This window comes from Aethina tumida, chromosome 1 (genome assembly GCF_024364675.1).
Source record: "Aethina tumida isolate Nest 87 chromosome 1, icAetTumi1.1, whole genome shotgun sequence".
NCBI classification, from domain to species: Eukaryota; Metazoa; Arthropoda; class Insecta; order Coleoptera; family Nitidulidae; genus Aethina; species Aethina tumida.
Genome location: NC_065435.1, coordinates 52,694,337 through 52,715,967, shown reverse-complemented (window position 1 = coordinate 52,715,967; position 21,631 = coordinate 52,694,337). Strand labels below are relative to the sequence as shown.

At 29.1% G+C, this 21,631-nt stretch overlaps 1 protein-coding gene across 1 annotated transcript in view; it reads right to left on the bottom strand.

Annotated features, from left to right (window-relative positions):
• Positions 1-17,227: 17,227 nt before the first annotated feature.
• LOC126266267 (uncharacterized) overlaps positions 17,228-21,631 on the bottom strand; it is an 80,882-nt gene continuing 76,478 nt past the window's right edge. Inside the window, exon 5 of the mRNA XM_049969938.1 lies at positions 17,228-17,524. Coding sequence (XP_049825895.1) covers positions 17,457-17,524 — 68 coding nt within the window. The 3' untranslated portion in view covers positions 17,228-17,456. The remainder of the gene's footprint in view (positions 17,525-21,631) is intronic.

Here is a 21,631-nt window from a genome sequence, read left to right as displayed (position 1 = left end):
AAGTAAATATTGTAAAAATTCAGGAATGCAAATATTTCATTTTAATGGTGCAGAAACCCTTAAGACTAAAGCTTAAAAAGTTCCCCAACCAAGTGCAACCGTAAGATCAATAATTTTGATAGATCTTTATATCCATGTATGATGCCGTAATAGACAGGACGGAAAATGTACCAGACAAAACCGAATCGCAATTTGCAAAAGAGTCCGCACCGAACTATACGAAAATTCCTGGAGAAACCTAATTAGGCTCGAGCGCAACCTGAAGTTATTCGAACCCGAATCCAAGTAATTTGTAGTGATTTTAATTAGAGGAGAATATTAACAGTGTGTAGTAGTTTATAAACGATTCGCAGGACTCTATTCGGGGGGGCACGGCCGAGCTAAGCCAGATTTGCCGCAGCCAACCCGGTTGAGTGATGTAGACGACCCCTGAAATTCCTTTGCGACACCTAAAACCCCTCGTATTAATATACCACACAATCCTGGCAGCCGAGACCGATAGCACAAATTTACATGTCACTGTTATACCATCCCGGGCCGGGAGTTGCCTTACAGCCACGATCTTGATGCCCGCTGGAAGGAAATTACCTACGTGTCTGTACGTCGGACCAAACCAATGGCAAATGGGGTAATAAGTCACTTTTCATTTGCATCCGTAATTGAATATTAACCGGACTAAGTGCGTCCATCGAATGTTTATCAGATACGATATAGCTTAAGTGTTTGTCACTCACTTCGCCGTCGATATTCACTTGCCGCGTTAAACGATCTTTCCAGTCGGACGTTCCTTTCAAATTAATAAATGTTAATGGAGCGAAGAGCAAGGGCAAATCCACTAAACAATTTCTTATCTAATTAATTGTACGTACGGTTTGAATTGGTTTCTTTGTGGAGGAAAACGAGTGGTTGGTGGCTGTGCGGTCATTTAGACAGCAGATAGATAAAGACGGGGAAACGCACGGTGATCTAAAATTACACTTCCATTGAAATTATTCATGGCATCCAAAATCTATTGTATTCATATTAAATACATTTTCAATTGTTCTTTGGGTAATTAATGTTAATAAAACTAATAAGTAGAATAATGGAATGGAAGACTGAAAAATGATCCATATATAATCCTTTTACAGACAATTCATATTGGTAATTTGCTAAAGATTTATAAAATTGCTGGTAGAACGGCATAAAAAGGATTGTAAACAATTGCAAGATCATTAAAATTCGAATCATTGTGAGTGGGTAGGAGGCAGGAGGCAAAAGGACCGGAGCGGACCGACCGCGGCGGAGGAGAACATGCGGAGTAGTGTAGGATAGTGCAGATGAGTAATGGATATATTGGAACATAAAGGCTTAATTTCACAGGAGGGTTATTGTGTAATAAAGCATTGTTCTCCGGAGAAATGGATTACAATATTCCGACCTGTCTATGAACCCTGCCCGCTTCTTCTTCTTCCGCACGAGTTAAACTACTTCGGGGGCCGGCGGCCATTGTGGTAGGCTTCCGAGACATGTCAACGTCAAAACCATAATCGAAACGTTATCGGGAACCGTAAAACGTCCGTATCAGGTGCAACTGAAGCGATAAGTGTGTGATGATACTTTTATCGCTCGTTAAGTTATTGCATTAACTCACCAAGTGCCCTTTTATGACCATTCAAAGATAATGTGCTCTCAAATAATGTCGTAAAAATCACTATAAAAAGCTAATCCAGTTGATTATGTGATCAACGTTTATCCACTTGTGTTAATGAAAAGTGACAGAAGGAATAACGTTCATAATATAATTTACTAAAATGATTTCCTTCTTGCTTGAATAGAAAAACTTGAGAAAACTCTACTCAATATGTGCACGTTGCAGCTGCCGCCACTTTAAATGCACAATTTTATTATTGATTAAACATCGTCCAAAATAGAGTTTCTGAAATGGCACTATGCCTAGGCAACAAGAAGTTTGTGAGCTGTTCGTCGGGGCTTAAGTCGGGGGCGTTCAACATATAGTATTGATTAATATGCGGGGATAACAGTACGAAATTAATTAAAGGAGTTTGCAACCTTCATTAATAACCAGAAAGGAGTAACTCTTGTTCAACACCCGGCATGCCGCAGGGGTTGCCAACAGTGCCACGACTTCAAAATCCTAACCTCGCACCGATGTTACATTAATAACGTGTCACGAAACTTTCTTCTTTACTTAATCACGCTCGGAAATGTTCGGAACGTACAAAGTTGTTAATTGTTGAAAGTTTTTTATAAGAATATTTAACTCACCCTTTGATCACTTTGATGTTTCGTGTACGCAGTCACGACACAAGCACCGGTCAGTTCAATTATATTTGAGGTACTGAAGCTGGTACTGGATTATACGTGAGTGTAACCAGCATCCAAAAATGTTTCTCAAGATACTTCTTTTTGTAACCGGTTTCTAAGACTAAAGGTCATCTTGAACCGCTCTTGGTCAGTACTATTGAGCGACAGGTTGAATAAAGGGTGCATAATAATTAGGCTCAACTTCTTTCCCGTATATGTAAATAGTCCAAACTGGTTTATAAACTTAAATTTCAAATATTTTTCTCATATTAAACATTTTATTTTCAATCATATAATTATTTTCGTATTGTAATCCTCGTAACCCTATACAGAAAGACGTCATCTCTGTTTTTAACATAAAAAAAACGTCCCAAATGTAAACATGGCTCTAATTTATTGTGTTAATAATCCCACCTGTTTTATTAAAGTTAAATACTTGAAAGGAAAAAATAAATGTATATACAACGCATCCTCCTTTAGTTTTGCAGCTGCGGTTGGAGTCTCAGTAATTAACGCTGTGCTTTGCTTGAATTTGTGTTATCAACGCCTCTATGATAATTTACTATTTATTAACAAAATATTAACAATGTTAAATCACATATATTAAAATTTGATTTATGTTAAAACATGTGGTAGAACTTAATATCTTGTTACATATAATTAAATTTGAACAATAGTTATTAGTTTGTCGTATTGATATAAAAAAATGATGATTTGCTCTTTATATTCCCGTGTACCTGTTACTTACTCCATCAGTTTAAACTGAAGTTTAACTTCAGAAGTAACTGTTTGGAAGGAAAGAGAAAACTTATAATAGGACTAGATAAATGGACCTATACTGGTCATTCCAACGAATCTTTTTCTCAGAGATTCGAATTTTCCAGCATCCAGTAACCGTTCCCACTGGATTGACCTCTAACATATCTTATAACACGTTTTAAGGTGAGGGGTCATCTCCTGGCCACTTCTTCATTATTCATTCTTAAATTTCTTGCCACGCCGCATCAGGAGGGTGCATATTAATTAGATGTCGGTGTAACACACAAGGGACTTATCCTGGTGTATCGCTCCCTTAAGGGTTGAACGTTAGGTTATTCAATCTTCTTAATTTGAGACACAAAGACAAACATATACAAATAGAGTTTGCTCCGGACGAGGTATATTTGTTTAACTGTTTATCATTTGGAGTTTCAAGTATTTATCCACTTTGTGTGTTTGCTGTATAAGTGTAAAAAATTTAAATAATTTTCGGACAGGAAATACAGGTTGGTTGTATGCATAATAAACAGATTATTAACAGAATCTGCACGGCTTTAAATTATCCAAGATTGGGCAACAATGGCGCGGGATAATGGCGATATATTACCGCGAAACCGGCACAAACCACCGAGAGGATGATGGTCGAAAGAAAAGCAAAGAGGCGGCGGAAAGTGACCGATAAATAAACCGGTGAAAGGAGAGGAAACACCGCTGGAGACGAAACCGGCAAAGTCCAAGAGAATTCATTTCCTGATTTCATTTATACAAGAACCCATAACTGGCACGGGATTAAACTACTTTGTCTTTGTTGTAACTAACGACCGACGGTCGTGAACTTTTCGTGTATACTTAACTGAGTCCGTTTAAGTTTATTTCCATTTTCCACTCCCCATGCTTTTACAGAATTGCCGGCAATCGTTGGAATGGGTGGCAACGGCTTAATCAAATTTTCAACTTAATCAGACTAAACGCGTGTCCTCCGCAATCCACGTTAATAATAATTGCCCCGAATCATTTTATATTGGTTTTTAATACTGATTTAATTTTTTAACATTATTGTGTAATGTATATTTATCATTTATTTTATCAAGTGTATTTATTTAGTTTCGGCGTTTGTTCTAGACAGACGAAATTCATGACTATTACACAATTTAACTAATTTTCAGTTGGTAACAAGTAAAGTTTTCACGTCTTGTTTATCAGCGTTAGTATATTGTGAATCTGTTGACGTCTGAATAATAATCAAATACCTTGTCCAATCTACGAAATTAATTTAGTTTAATATAATAATTCTATCAAAGTTAATTAATTAATTTAATAGAAACTTTAGTTATAATATTAAAAATATAAAAATAATTTTTGTATGTATTTAGTTGTTATTTAACTGATTACTTTGATTTTTATACAAAAAAGTCGATTATTTTTCATTATTTTTATTTTCTAAAATTTACAAATATTTTTAAAAATCATCAATATTAAAATATGAATAATGATTTGGAGAAGTAAAAGCAATCGAGAGCGAAAGGTTTATCAATTTGCAATATTTATCATGAATTTTAATGTAAATTGTATGGAATTAGATTATCTGATATTGTGGTAGAAATTGTTCATTCTTACACACAAGATGTTCCATCTCAGACTGAAATTTTGCACTTTTTTGTATTTATAACTAGCTCAAAAGTTAGATAATAAAAGCTCTTAAAAATTTGTTTAGAGTATTTTTATGAAATAATGTTATTAAATTACTAAAAATATATTTTTTTTATTCGACTGTGAGAGTGCCCTTCCAGGAGTTATTTAATAATTATATTTGAAAATAAAATTTAAAAATAAAAAAAACATTAATGTTATAGGTAACTAGGTTTAAACAACAGTAAAAATAGCGATCAGCAATTTTATTAAATATTTTAATGTGTGTCTATAAAAATATATTTGAAATATTTTTTTCATACTGTTTTTAATTTTTACTATATATTTTGTAGTTTATTTAAATCAATATAACCTTGCAATCATTAATAACGCCGCAGTTTTTTGAAATTTTGTGGCCATGGAAAAACTTCAAATAATATTCTCATTGGAAAAGAATTAGAATTTTTTGATTGAACAATAAATACAAATATTATTATTTATATAAATTTTCTTTGTGTGCTAATGTTGGATGAATTTTAATTAAAATTAAACTGTAAATCTTGGATAATGACACCCAGTAACAGCGCTTATGCAAAGTACGTAGCATCGCTCCTCTCAACTAAGATGGGCTCCGGAGGGTCGGCGGAGAAGGAAGGAAGGGTTGTGCGGAGTGGGTGGCCGGGGGATGTGATGGCCGCTGACATGGGTAAGGGCGGCTCCTGATCTGTATTGATCCCGGCCCCAGGATGTAAGAAGCAACCCTTACATTACCCCTTGAAACCCGGTGTCGTCCTTTCGGGGGGCGCCGTCCGCCCGAACACAACATGCGGTAAAGGCCCAGATGAAATTATGCCTTGTAATTTAACTCGATTTGCCGTGCTTGGCTCTTAGGGCATTCCGCGATGAAAATCACTTAGATAAATTATAATTTAAGACCCGGGCCGGGCACCGCCATCTTTGAGATGGGCAAATCAAATTAGGATGGGAGCTGCGAAGGAGGAATGATTGTAATTAGGGATGAAGCTGTCCGGCACTTTGAAAATGACAAGTCATGCTTTTATATTAATCCGTGGCGATGCTTTCGAATAAGCCGAAAGCGATCTCCGATATTGTAAAGTTTTCGGAGTTTAAAGAACATTGAGAAACGTACGAACGAATTCCCTGAAACGTTGCCAGGGTATTTGCAGTAAATTCGCCGGTCTCTTTGTCTAATTACATTTTGTTACAATACAATAAAGGACGTTCCTACGCGAATTATATAAATATTTTATTAAACTGATCTCCTTTCATTTGTGATTCACATGTACACCTCGCCAGAATTGAGGTTCCTAACAATTAAACTAATTGCAATTTACGTTTGCGGCATAAGAAATTAATATCCTTGTAGTATGGAAGATATAAATCATGAAGTTGGTATTAGGGAATTACAATATCAAAGGCGATTCATCTAGGAATCCTCGTTGTAAGGGCTCCACAGATAACGGGCCCCAGAGCAAATATATTCAGACGGAACGTTCGTTCATTTGGGAATTTGAATATGTATTTCGAAATACAGTTTTGATCCCAAACGCACCCCGTCTAGTTTTGCACTATTGGTTACCCATTATCTAAATTCCGTTCCTCCCGTATTTAACAAGCGATTCTTATAGTAATTATATACTTAAAAAAATACCATATAAGGCATTTTATACGTATTCCTTCTATTTTCGTAACATTTTCATTTTCTACCCGATCTTAGTCTTTTAGGGCCTATCATGATTATAATTGAATAAACTTTCGATTAAAAATATTAAACTTGGAATTGATTTCATCGTCTGTAACTTAACTATTTTTCATGTGATTCAAACAAATTAAGTACCATTAGACACGTAATTTAATCATCTTTCTAACGAAATATTATTTATAAATTGGAATTGGCGTTCACATGGGATGATAGTTGTCTAAATTAATGGCTCAAATGAAAAATATGATAAGTCTCTAATTTTTTTATGTTTAATAGCATAATTTAAAAAGGTCTAGTGTATTTAAATTATTTGTTATAATTATTTGATTAATTAAGAAAAGTAATTTTAACAACTTTATCAAATGTCCGAGTGAAAAAAATTAATAATTAGAAAAATATAGTTGACAATTTTAATAATTTAGTTGAAACGATGGGCGAGAAATATAATCTGAACAATTAAAACTAAATAGGTATTTAAATGTGGAAAATAAAGTAAATGTAAAAAGTAAAATAAATTTAAATGTGTAAATAAAGGAAATAAAGATAGATTAAAGAACTATCAGATCTAGTAATATTATTAATTATATTATATACTATATTAATAAATAAATAAAATAGAACTAGAAAATTTTAAAATGAAAATATTAATTATTTATTCAATATAAATATAAATTGTATATGAATAAATATTCGAATATGTAAGTATATAAAGATTTGAATAAATATTCGTATATTCAAATATTTGACAAATTGAATATTCAGGATACATTGCTAATTGCGGTTAATTTAAAATTTATAATATTAGTCATGAGAGGATTTAATTAGTAGTATTAGTAGCCAACTATTCTAACATCGGAATAATCAAATAAACGGATTAAATTCTTTTATTGAATTTGTTAGAATGTTCTCTTTTGTGTTACTTCAAATGAAGCCCGAGTCCTAGTTTAAGCTTGCAATGAAAAGTTTATATTATTTTGTGTCTCCCAACATTTAATAATTAATAACAGTAAAAATAATATTTCACATGAATTTTTTGTTACAGTTTAATATATTGATGTTAAGTGAAAGTTCTCAATCATTTTTTATAAATATACTGAGCAATATATTTACAAAAACAAATAAAATAAATAATTAATTAATAATTTAATATAATTACTTAATTATCAATCGGAGTCATTGTTTAATATTTAACACCGAATGAAAACTCTCAAAACATTTTGTGAATTATATTTATTAATCTAGGTAGAACTATTCCTTCAAATAAATTTTGTGTATAGCTGAATATTCTGACACTCAATTATAATTTTCAATAATTTTTTATAAATTTATCTGCCAACATTTAAGTAATAATTATAAAACTGAAACAATGAAGAACGACTTCTTTTACTTAAGTGTTATTTTACATGAATTCCTCATTCACAGTTTAATACTCTAATACTAAATTAAAACTATCAATTATTTTTTATAAATACACCTTTCAACATGTACATCTCTTTCAATATAGTAAAAATGAAAAAACAATATTTTTCCCCTAAGTAAAACAATTATTTTAAATTATTTTTTACAACAACATTGAATAGTAAGAATAAAAAAATTAAACAAAAATATTATAGTTATATAATAGGTACAATAATAACAACAATAAAAAATAATATTTTTTTACTTTAGCGAATTTTCAGTCACAGTTTAATGCTTTGACATTCATTCAAAATTATCAACATATTTTTTTTAGATATACCTCTCAACATCTAATAAATAATAATCATAAAAAAAATTAAAAAATTATATTAACTACATCTAAAAAGTAAGAATGAAAAAATGAAACAATGAAAATGAATATTTTTATGTAAATACGATTGCCATCTCAAATTAATTCTTTAAATCTTTTTTTATAAATATATGTCTTAATATTTAATAAGTAATAGTATTATAAAAAATTGAAACAATAAAGAAATACATTGCTTTACTTAAATGTTATTTTAAATGAATTCATGAGTCACAGTTTAACACTATAAACATTTAGTAAGTAATAATAAAGAATAATATTTTTTTCCTCAGTAAAACAATTGTTTTAAATTATTTTTTATAACAACATCTAATAAATAAGAATAAAAAAATTATTTCAAATTAATTTTATTCCTGGACGTTAAATAACAATATTTTTTCATAAATATATTTGTCATCATCTTAGAAGTTATAATAAAAAATGAAACAATAAAAAATAATATTTTTTTACTTCAGTGTTATTTCAAATAAATTTTCAGTCGCAGTTTAATGTTCTGATATTCATTAAAAATTATCAATAATTTTTTATAAATATAAAAAATAAAAAAAAATATATATTAATAACATCTAAAAAGTAAGAGTAAAAAATGAAAAAATTAAAATTAATATTTTTTTCTAAATACGACCGTTATTTCTGATTAATCGTCTTATAGTTTAATATCTTGACAATCTTTTTTTATAAATATATGTCTCAATATCTATCTAATAATTCAAAAATGCGTAATTAAAAAGTATTAATATAAAATTATATTTATTACTGGAGATTAATTTTAGTGTAGATTATAGCTCTTTTAAGAAATTGTAATTAGACGCATAATAACACAAGAAAATATTTTATCAATTTTTTTTGTTTTGATTTAACTCAATGTAATGCGTTCACATTTTTATTGTTATCTACGCCACATGAAAATGTTAACATGTAGTAATAAAATAGATAAAACACAGCTAATATAAAACAAATATAGCCGATCAAAAGCAAATTTCCTCGGTGTATATTGGGCTTCGTTTCTTGGTTGTCACAAGCAACCGAGTATTGATTAAACATTAAGATGGCGGACGTAAGAGAGGCGAGAAGTCTTAGTCGGAACGGGGGTTACCCTTGTCCATTACAATAGTAATTAAATATATGCAAATGCATTCTAGGATTATCCCTGTTTATTCCCCTACGTCGACGACAATAAAACGATCCCACCCCTGCAATGTCTTTCTCACTCCAGTACACGGTACCCCCGAATCGAGCACGCGTTAAGAATAAGGGAAATTTAGTTAAGATTCGGCGTTTTGGATGTTTTAGGTTTACAGGTCGGGGGGGCCGGCCCCGACATCGGGGCGTTTATTGCATTAATGTATTTGATAATTTGTACGGCCCATTCCGTGCAGATGTAATAAAATCTTTTTAATAAACTTTATTGTTTTCGTCTGATTGTTCCCGTGGAAATTTATGGGTCCGCGTTTTGCGTCCGAGCCTAATTGTAAGATTATTAATGAACGTTTTATGCGAAGCATTTTTTTATCGCCTGCGACTTAACGCCTTTAAAATGCGACGGCGGCTTGATTAATTCGAATACGGTTTGTAACATTGTAACCGGACTTGTCCGGTCGTCTGTACGTAACAAAGAGCGCTTCACGTTTTTGAACCGTTGTCAATCCCGGTGAAAAACCGTATTCGACTCGGTTATTGCTTGAGTTATTTGTTGTCGTTTACTTTTATGGTTCCGGTATCCGCTATTATGCCGAACGTAGCGGCAAGGATAACGGACCTTCATTACGATAAGCTCGGTCGTCGAATGTGTTTATTGCGGGAGTCTTTTAAAAAACGCTTTAGTTTTAACGGTTACAATGTATATCCTTCTCATTACGTTTGCGGATTCATTATTCATATAAAGGAGGAACTTTATGTAAGGGTAGGAAAATAGCACTGATAAAGTCGGTGTGGGTCATTTGTTCTGTGATGTCCTGTTTATCAGCGAAATTAAAAGGATCGTCCGCCTTAATTCGAGGAGTCAAGAATTAGGACGTTCGAAAAAAAAGAATGATAAGGGGATTATAATTTAGATTTTCTCTCTAATCTCTTTTGTATTCCGTTCCCTTGTGTCCTGTTTTCAGTTTCAAGGAGCACTCCAAAAAAAAAAAACTATTGCTCGGCAGAATCCGTCATTGGTGTACGTCGGTATTATTTCTACATGTCGGCATTTGAAGTGGCCCGGTGGTAATCACACTAGTCATAGATGTCGTTAAAGCCAAGTTAGTAACCTGGATTAGCGACCTTGTCGTTATCTCGGCTTCCATTCCTGCCACTATAAAGTTTATTGAGTTAGATTAGCTATAGTTTACACACGTATCCCTTATCAGGGGCCGTTTGCTTAAATTACATATCGCTCCCGTTTCGGGCGCGCTGTGTCGTCTTTGTTTTGTCGGGCATTTTCGGGGGTGTTTTGCCGGGAGAAGAAAGGGTTCAGCTTAACTGTAAGGCGTCGGTAATTTTCGTCGGGGCGCAAGACATTATGTCCTGGATAATGCAAAAACACCAGCACCGGGCAAATGACAAAAACCGAGAGTAATTTACTTGAGAATATTCAATGGGGATGCCGACAAAAACATGTTTCCGGAATTTGTCATTTAATGCTTCTTGATTGTATTGCAAGGTGTAATTAAATACGTACAATTCCATTAAAATTTCAGTTGTATTTCATTATGATATAGAAACAAATCCTCAAAAGAATGAAGAAAAAAACATCCCCTAACAATTAGAAAATTATTTAAAATCAAAATATGTTAGTTATATTTATATGTGCTTATTATAATAAATATGAATATTTAAGGATTTTTATTTTTAATATTTTATTTATATAAAAAAAATATTATTGAATGAATTATTAAAATAATTAGGAAAATTTGAATATTTTTTAAATAATTATTATATTAATTTTAGAATCAAAATAAATATTTTTTATAAATTTTATATAGCATATACGGGATGAGCCAAATTGATTTATGTTGAAAACTGACTTAAGAGGCCAGAGGTTATTTATTTTTATTAAACGCTGATTGCTGCAAAGTATGTTACATTCTGATAGTGACACTTTTTTATATATTATTCTTATACTTATAATATAAATATACCTACTTAAAATATTTGGAGTAGTGTATAGTATGATAATATATTTTTAGCAAGCGATGAAAACATTCTACTGGCACAATTGTCTTTAAAAAGTTCAAACACCAACAAACTTTAGAAAAAAATATAAAATATGATATATTAAACTATCTATAGCTAAGGGATAACGATGTTTCTGGAGATAATTACTATTGCTGTATTAAAGAGGATATAATTAAAATTATTTTATTTATATTTTTAAAAACTATGTTCTATATTGAACAAACACGCAAAAATATATAATATCACACCTTATAGACGGCAATATTAAATAATTTGAAATTTAGCTAGAGATAATTTATACATTATAAATTATATATTTTTGGAAAGCTTGACTTTTTTACAACACTTTAAACTCAAATTCAAAAAATATTTGCAGTTGAAATAATAAAAAAAAATCCACACATTATTTCGAAAATTAAGAAGATATATTTTATTTGAAATAAATATTTCATATTATATAAAAATAAGCATGTAGAAAACTTTTACTGGTACTGTTACAATAAATAAATAAATATATTAATAAATAAATGAATAAAAAAATTGTCACACTTTTTGAAAATTTTCGGAATTGAAGGTTGTAAATATTTCAGAAACTGTCAGAGATATCTAAAACACTTGAGACAGCTTCCTGGTTTGCATATACTCATAAAAGCTACAAAAATCAAATTGTGATACCTTTTATGTAGTATTTAAAAAGTTAATTAATTAATTAAATTGAGTGTTTAACTATAACTTTACTCATAAAATTATTACACTGAACTATTTTAATTACCTTTGCTTAACATACAAATAAAATATAATTTAACATAATTCACTCACTCGCACTCGCACTCAAAACCACACGAACTCAAACTCAAAAAACTGAAACAAACTATCGTCGTAGAAAAAATCCGTACAACTAATATCGTGTAACTTTTGAATTCCAGGCGCAGCATCTCTCCCTTCTACTCACCTGTCACAATTTAGAAGAAGAAACCCGACACTCCTGTTTATACAATCATTTATGCAAATGAGCTTCTTACGGGTCCGATGCGGCATGTGAACGACCTGCGAAAGAATCAAGGGTCCAGCGTGCGGTCAAAGGTCGCGCGTCGGATGAAAAGGATATAAAAAGGCGACAGGTTCGGTCAGTGATGCTGTCCCGTGAGAAATCAACTTTCATCCCCATTAATCTATATCATCACTTTTATTTTATTAGTTTCTTTTAATTTTTCACTAAATTTTCTGATTTATCCTCTACTGAGTTTTTTATAAAAATATGTAATAAATATTTAATTTAAATAAACTGTTGGATGCCCATTTTAAGAAAAGATTAGAACAGGTTTTGGATTATTATTTTTTTTAATTAAAGGGAACGGTCATTTCCATTATTAAAGGACTTTTTGCAATAAATTTGTTGATTTAAAAATTTTTATATTTAATTTAGTTTGATTTGTCAATTTTAACTTTTTTAATTTGATTTTTTTTATTTAAAATATTTAAATATAATAATAAAATAATAATTTTTTTAATTTAATTGTTACTTTTAATTATAATTATTTAAATTTTGTAAATTAAAATTAATAATTCTAATTTATTAAATAATAATTAATTATTAATTAATAATAATTAATTAATAATTCTACTTTATTCTAAACTTAATAATTTTATTTTATTATTATTCTTTAAATTTAATGTTTAGTGTGTTTCTTAAATTTCATTTGTTTATATTTAATTTTAATTATGTATTAAATTTTTGTTAATTTAAATTATTAGTTATATTTTATTATTTAACTTATAAATTAATTTAGATTTGTTAAATTTTTTATTTTTTTTTTAATTGTAATTTTGTAATTTAATTTGTTAATTTGATTTTTAAAAATTTGTGAATTTAAATTATTAGTTTTATTTTTTTATTTAATTTATTAATTTTTTTTTGTTTCTTTTTATTTTAATTTAAATTTTCTCTAAAATTTTACTCATTATTTTTTTTATAATTTAATTAATAGTTTTAATTTGTAGTTTTTTAAAGTAATTTGATAATTTTAATTTTTAAGATAATTTTTTATTTTATTTATTATTTTTTTTTTAATTTTTAATAGTTTTTTTATATTTGATTTATTAATGTTACTTTATTAATTTTAATTACTTAATTTCATTTTTATTTTATTTTTAATTTTACTATTATTTTTTTTCAATTCAATTTGTTAATTTAAATTTTTAAATCAATAAATTTAACTAATATTATTTAAAATTTTAAATAAATAATCTTAACGTGTATATTAATTAATTAATTAATTAATTGGAATTATCCGAAATAATATACTATTAGAGATGTTAAAAACCTATATTATTGTAAATAATTTAATTGTTATCACTTAAAGCTGTGAATTAAAAAATAATACACTAAAAATAATCATTAATGCTACTTTATTATTTAAATATTTAAAATTTAAATTATCTACAATAAAAACTATTTTTTAATAATTTTGACAAATCCGAATAAGTTTATTAAAAAAATTAAATGCACTAATTAACAGGAAGGATTATGAAGTAATCAATCAATTATGATTAATAAACAATCTATATTAGTCTTTTATAAATTATTAAAATTAGTTCCTTAACAGAATATAATCAATATAAATTAATATTTCCAATAAATATTTTATTCAGTTACGCCACTGTGTTTTCTCAATACTCATTTTCTTTTATGTTGTTGAACTATTTTAGTTGAATTACTCTTCCAGCATTTCTCAAGAATCTGCAATGGACCAGTTATGCAAATGAGTAATTCGTAACGTTCATCCCCGTTCCGAGTTTAAAGGTCAGTAATGGGATAAAAAGGATAAAGGTGACAGGTTTGGTCAGTCGTCTAGATCAGAGATGCTGTCCCGTGAGAAAGTGATCCGTCGATCAAACGAACCCAAATTCGATTTCATTAATTAAAACGTCGGACATCCGCATTTACATAATTAATAATTAATAATTACCCTTACACAAGCTCAGTGTGATTATGTTAAAAAGTAATGAAAAAAAAATCGAATGCTTATGATTTCATAAAGTGATACGGCATCGAATATCGGCAATATCTCGCTTATAAACACGCGACTGCCATTAAATTTTAATTACAATTACAGTTAGAAACGTGCAGACCGACCATTAGTCCCAGAACGATCCCGGAACGGCGTCAAACATCGTTATTTTTGCGTATAACTTGGAATTTGATATCGGGAATGCAGTTACCAGTCGCAACGAGTATTCGCGCCGCAGTTATCGTTATTGTTATTTACGTAAACATTATTAAATTCTGCTAGTGCCATGCAATGTATTTTAACCCACTAGTCTAAATATTTGAATAGTTCTTACAGTTTGCAATGGGCTTGGGACCGGGGAACCAGTGAACGCGGATATGGAACGCTTTGGCGCTGTTTCAACAGCGTATAACGTCTCTGTGTGGCGGAGCCCTCGCCTTAACAGAAATTAAACGGTCCGTGTGTATTTCGCAACACGCCAACATTTTACGTAAAATTTTGCCGTTGTTCAAAGGCAAAAATCTGCGGGAACACACGTTCGTTTGAACCGACACACGAGCATGTTGTTCCGAACGAAACAAAACGTACAACAAATAAGCAATAATTGTATAATTTACATAGAGTTATCTGGCGTGTTTCGAATCAAGTTTTACGTGAAACGCGGAGCTTTGAAGCACCGGACCAAGTTCGGTGCTGTAATGTCCTGAGCAAAGGTCCTGAATGTAGATTACGCAGATAAAGAACACAACGGTTCGCTGCACCTAACAACCATTTCAGGCTTTATTCTTGTTAAGTAACGACATAGTTGAGGTTTTCAGTTGGTAATGATAAAGCGTCACCGTCTCGTGTTTCGTCGGGAAAACCGGGCGTCGTTCTGCCTAAACGATTCAAATGCTCGACACACATAAACATAAGATTGTTTGTGCGCCCTTTTAATTAAGGCTAGTCAGAAAGTTACCACTGGAAGATTTATCGAAACTCTAAAGGGAAATGACGCAATATTTAACCGGATAAATGTTTGCTTTTGTATGGGAAATTTCATGATTTGGGTTACCATTTAATGACACAGTCTACTTCAAATATATAAAAAAATACAATAGTTATAATAATAAAAGAAGAAACTTTTGTCATATACACAAAGAAGAGTGTTGTTAGTAGAATGATTTTTGTGAAGAAATTAATCTAGAATAATCCATTTCTTCTTGTTGTAATTTAAGAGCATAATTCTGTTTAATTTATTTGTTATTCTTATATTATTACAATATACATGTACTCCTTCGATCAGTGGTTTCAGGATATAAGAATAATATTCAGTGGATGAGTTTTACCTTATGAAAGATGTCAAAAATTTGATACTGTTTCAGAAAAATTGCCATTAATATCTCATTTATTCACCAGGATATGAAAAAATATTTTCTTATTTTTTTTTTTACTTTTTTAATAACAGAATAATTTGGTTCTAAACTTATTTATATATGGAATGTAATTTTTATTTTTATAACTTTATCTTTTTTTTTACTTATCTATTTAAAATATATCAGATTTAAATTTAACCATTGGTTAATCAATTCTGTCGAGTGATTGAAAATAAACTAAAGGCTTATCTTTTAAATTATTTAAGTTATTTAAGTTTTGAGTTTTTGAATTGAATTGAATTATTGACAATTAAATTAAAAAATAATATTCATTCCTTAATAAAAATCTTTTTCATATAAATTTAACTAAAATTAAAATTATTAGTCAAAAAAGGTTTTAAATTTCTAAGTCAACAAATAAATAATTTATAATATATACCATTAATTTTATTTCCCCAAAATTTGTGTCTGATTACCATATTAGAATAAAGTAATAAATTTAAGAATAAAATAAAAATATAAATATAATAATAATATAATAAATAATATAAATATTATTATATAATAATATAAATATATTTATTATAATAATATATTTATATATTATATAATAATATATTTATTATAATAAGCAAATAAGTGTATTTGTTCCAATTTTATAAAATATTATTTTTTTTCAGTATTGGTTGTAATAAACCACACTAAAGTAAAATTTATAAAAATTCATATATATATATATATATATATATATATATATATATATATATATATATATATATATATATATATATATATATATATATATATATATATTTGTATTACTTCTGAAAATATGTATATGAAGTATTTGAACACTATTTTTTGTTGTAAAATATTCTTATCAGATATCTAAAATTTTAAAAGCAAAATTTGTTAAAAAATAATTTATGAATACACCTAATATGAACCAAAAAAAGTTTGCGCAAACTTAATGTCAAAAGAATATAAAACGTTTAATTAAATAAAAACGTATTCTCGGGAGGGTGTGAAGTAATTTAAAACAGAAGTTTTAAAAAGCCCATTTATTTCAAATTAAAATTGCTTTTGCACTTAATTAAATAAAGCGAATATAACATTTTAAGCGAACTGTTTTGCTATGACGGATTCACTCTTTATTCCTGTGAAGCACTCCGCTCTGATTAGTTTCTTAGTTTTGGTAGCAATCAACATAACGAAGAATTTGACATGCAAATAAATACGGAGAGTTTTGATTTGTTGAATTATTCTAGTTTGTATTATTTAATTGATCAGTAAATAACAACAAATATTATGATTTAATATTTTAAGTTTAGCTTGTAAGCTTTAAAATTATTTAACTACGTATTTTCAAATAAAAGGAATTAAACACAACAAATAAAATATTTAAAAACATATATTTCTTACGTATAAGTTTGAATATAACATGTAATAAATAAAAGAAGAAACTTTAGCACAGACCACAACCAAATCTTCCCTCGATCAGTGCCATCTGTCCGCCGGCGGCCGAATCGGCAGAGCTTTCGGGTCGGATTCTTTGTCTCCTTTCGTTCCGTTGAACTTTTAAAAGCTTTTCAGCCGGGACACGAATCCCCCCACCACCGATCCGAAGCACGTGTTGCATTCACATCCTTCTTTTTGGCCGGTCCTCCCCATCACTTTCGGCCGCTTAAGGGGAATACAAGCGTCGCGACGCGTCGGCCCCGATCACGTCAGATTGGGAACGCGATCCCACGGACGTGGTTTCGATCCCGACATGTTTCTGCTTTCCTCGTCCGATCTGGAAAAATAAAATTCAATCAAGAATAAAAATTATTGGATCATATTGTAAATAACATTTAGTGTTGTAATTATACAACAAATTTATATGAATTGACAGGATTCGCTGAATATTTTTTATAACTAATTTACTAATATATAAATACTTAAATTATTATATTTTTTAAAATCACTTCTTCATTTATAAAAATTTTATAATTAAAATACGTCTTGAAGTATATATGATATGTATACAAAAAATATAATTTAAGATACTCCATTTTAATACAGTGAGTAACTTTATTATTACGATTATCATTTGTATTAACTAGAAATCTGAAATTAACAAAAAATTATGGAAGCTTTTAACAAATACGTTCAATAGAAATAATTATCTATAAGTATTAATTATTAATACTTTTAACCGCTGTTCAGCTAAGGACTGCAATTTATTTATTTATAAAACATGTTAATATTATTAAGCTGATAACAAAATGCAAATACTGAAAAATAAATTTAATATTTAAATTTACTAAACTTAATAAGGTCTGAAATACCAAATTTATTCTTCAGTATGAATTGCACCTTTTACAAGTTTGGTGAATGCGATATTTGAGCGCATCCACCAAAACTATTTACTTAAGTTTAAATTAACATTAAATTTACTAATGTTAACAAAAACATCAATATGTCATCAAAATAAGTTTTAATTAAGATTATAGGTAAAGTAAAATTAGTATAAAATGAAGTGTGTGTGCCAAATGAAAACCAATGTTTTTGTTGAATTGTTGAGCGACAATAAATATAAATATGTATTATTTTTGAAATGAAATTTTAAAATTATATAATTAATTTGATAAAGATAAACAAGTTTTATAATAACAATAATAGCATTTATTAAAATTTGATTGTTTAATTAATATGGTTTTGATTTTACGGTTTTCATACAATATACCTATTAATGTAAATGTTAAAATGTAACGCAGTATATAAACAATATCAATGGGGATAATTTTGATTTTTTATGGCCAAATTAATATCTCACATTATCTTTTAAAATTAATATAACCTGTTAAAAATTTATTATATACTTTTTAGATACGTGACATTGAAATCAAAAGCACATATTTAATATGAACATTAAGATTCATTTTGTAATTACATTTTGTAGTGGAATCTGGTGCATTTAAAATTTGGTGGTTGCAACGTAGGTTTTAATAGTCATGACCTCTTGTTACAAAGAGCATAGATTTTAAATTCGATTAAAGCCTTTTGGGTAAGCAGAACTATTAATTTATTTGCATTACCGGTAAATATAGCCTGTAGCCATCCATTGGCATTTCGAATGATTCGCATTTCCAAATCGTTTATTTCATTAAAATAATGACGTACATATAACAAATGTTACTGAAGAATAATTTTACAAGAAATCAACCGTAACATTAATTTTATACGGTTGAAAACTTTTAAAAGAAATATTTTGTTAGAAAAAAACTGAAAATTAATACATTAATGAGAATCCTAGTCATTAATGTAAATAAGATTGTTGCATCAACTTTATAAATTAGAATACTGACAGGGTGGTAAATTAATCCATAAATATGGATGACAGACTTCGGGGGGCAATATTTACATTAGATAATCTTCAGAGAAACGCCATTTTTAATTTAAATTATTCGTTTACACTTCAGATGCTTATCGACGTTTATTAATATTCCGCTGTAAATTTAACTCAATTTGTATGCCCTCTAAGAAGTTAAAAATAAAGTACATTATGTAATATTTTTTAAAATATTGTTGGGCTAATAAATGTATTTTCATAAAACAAAGACACATTTTTAATTCATTAGATTTTTTGAATAGTGTGTTTAAATATTAATTCGAGTTTTACTAAACAATCTGAACTGTAAAATGAATAATTCATGGATCCGTATGTCTGTAAGCGTCAGAACCTCCTCCATTTATTGAGGCTTAATTATTTAAAAACTTTGTTTCAAAAAGTTAAAGTGGTTTATGCAAATTTTATAGTTAAAAGTTAGTTATACGATAAAATTAAAGCTGCAGAACTAAATATAAATTGTATAATAGATCAATAAATATGTTGACAAAAATTAAAATTTGATGTGAACAAATAACAGCTAATTCAAATATACTTCATGCATATGATATGTCTGCGATGCATTTGTTTTTACAGAAGACTTTTGTCATTTATCTGAAAAATGGACTTTTAATGACTGCATAATTTGATATTAGTGAATGTGTGTGCCATTCTTAAATATGCAGTTCTGTTGATAAAATAATATTAATATTAAAGGTTTTTTCTGTGTATTTTATATTTTATTATGTAAATGTCATTGAATAAACGCCTACAAAAATTTTGTTATAATTGAAAACAGTTGTTTGAAAACATCACAGTTAACCATTTTACTGTTTTTGGTTATACATACATACAAAATAAATTTTTAAATCTTCTGAGGATTAAAAGTTACAAAATATCAATAGAGAATAATGTTTTCACATTTATAATATGTACATATATGTATGAATGTTTATAATATGTATGTACATAATTTCACAAATAATTGATTATACTGTTACCTATTTATTGTTGTTAATTAAATTACAAAATTAAAGCTTCGCCATTGTTCCACTAATAATAGGAAACCTTGTATTAAATTTAACCGTTGCTCTGGTCAGTTTTGTTAAAACCCCTTATTTAAAAAGGAGTTTTTTCCCAACCGCGATTTGATCTTATTAAAACAAGATCCAACTGAACCAAAACACCGCTCTTCTTGTTTCACTCTCGGCGACACTGTCGAAATTATTAGCGGCCCATTGTTACCACCCCTTTTTTGGTCGTTTTCCCTTATAGCGAATTTAATTCGAGGGATGAAAATCACGTAGGTAACCTTAATAGAATTACCGCGGTCCGTATGAAAAAAAAAACGGCATCCTTCTAGTTTGTTTTTGCATATTAAGTAGGGTAAGTGTGCATTATTGTGTTAACAGAATATTATTTTGTGGAGACCGAGCTCTAATTTGCATAGAGGTGGTCAGTTGACGGGCACGGATTTTGCAAAAATATAACGGCCAGGGGGATGAGGGTCGAACAGGTCCAGATGATCAACGTTAGACAATGGTGCAGCGGAGCTCTTTGATTGTGGAACTTGTTCTTCTGCAAAACGGTGTCGCGGCATCATCTCCGAAAGGGGTGAGCGAATAATGTTTTATTATTTTCGTATTCATTGTACATTTCGTTTTATATATTGGGACACGCTCTAGGTACATTTGGGTAACGCACAGACAGTTAAATATAATTTTTTGAATGGGAAATTTGTCTGAAAAAAAGGACATCCATTAAAATGTGTCTTTACTTTTATTTAATAGAAAGAAAAATTGTAAAAATATTACACATATATAAATGTTGAATGTAATAAAAAAAATAAATTTTTAAAATATATTTTTTCAAAAATATTTAAAACAAATAACAACAAATAATTTACACTTTTATGTTAATTTAATAGAAAATTGTAAGGAATAAATAAAAATAGTATTAAAAATTCAAAATTAATTCTTTAATTAATAAGAAATAAATACAAAAAAATAAAATTTTCGTAAACAAAACTGATTATGATTTTTTCCCAGACTAAGCGGTGAGAAATGTTAATCTTTTAAATTAAAACAGAGGGAGATAATTTAAAGGGGTCGTCGGTTTGTGATTTGCAAAATGTTCTGAGATGCAACGGCTATAAAATAGGTGGAGGGCGAAACAGGTCCAGACAATATCAACGTTAAACAGTCTCGTGATTATCAAACCTGTTCTTCTGCAAAATTGCGGCGTCTGAAAGGGGTCATACTTGCAGAGAAGCACGTACCGTTTGTTTCGGTTACAGGCATTTTTTCGATGGGGTTGCGAAATAAAAATCCGTGACGAGACTGCACCGTCCACTTTTGTTCGAATGCGATCATTTAACATTTATTATGCGGCCAACTTTTCTAAATATTTTTAATTGTATTTACGGAAATATGTTATTTAATTTAATATTTGCAGTCTACAGAGGATTTCACGTAGGTGCATAAGGTTTCACACTGAAAGAAATTTAAATTTAAAATCTGAATGAAAATAATA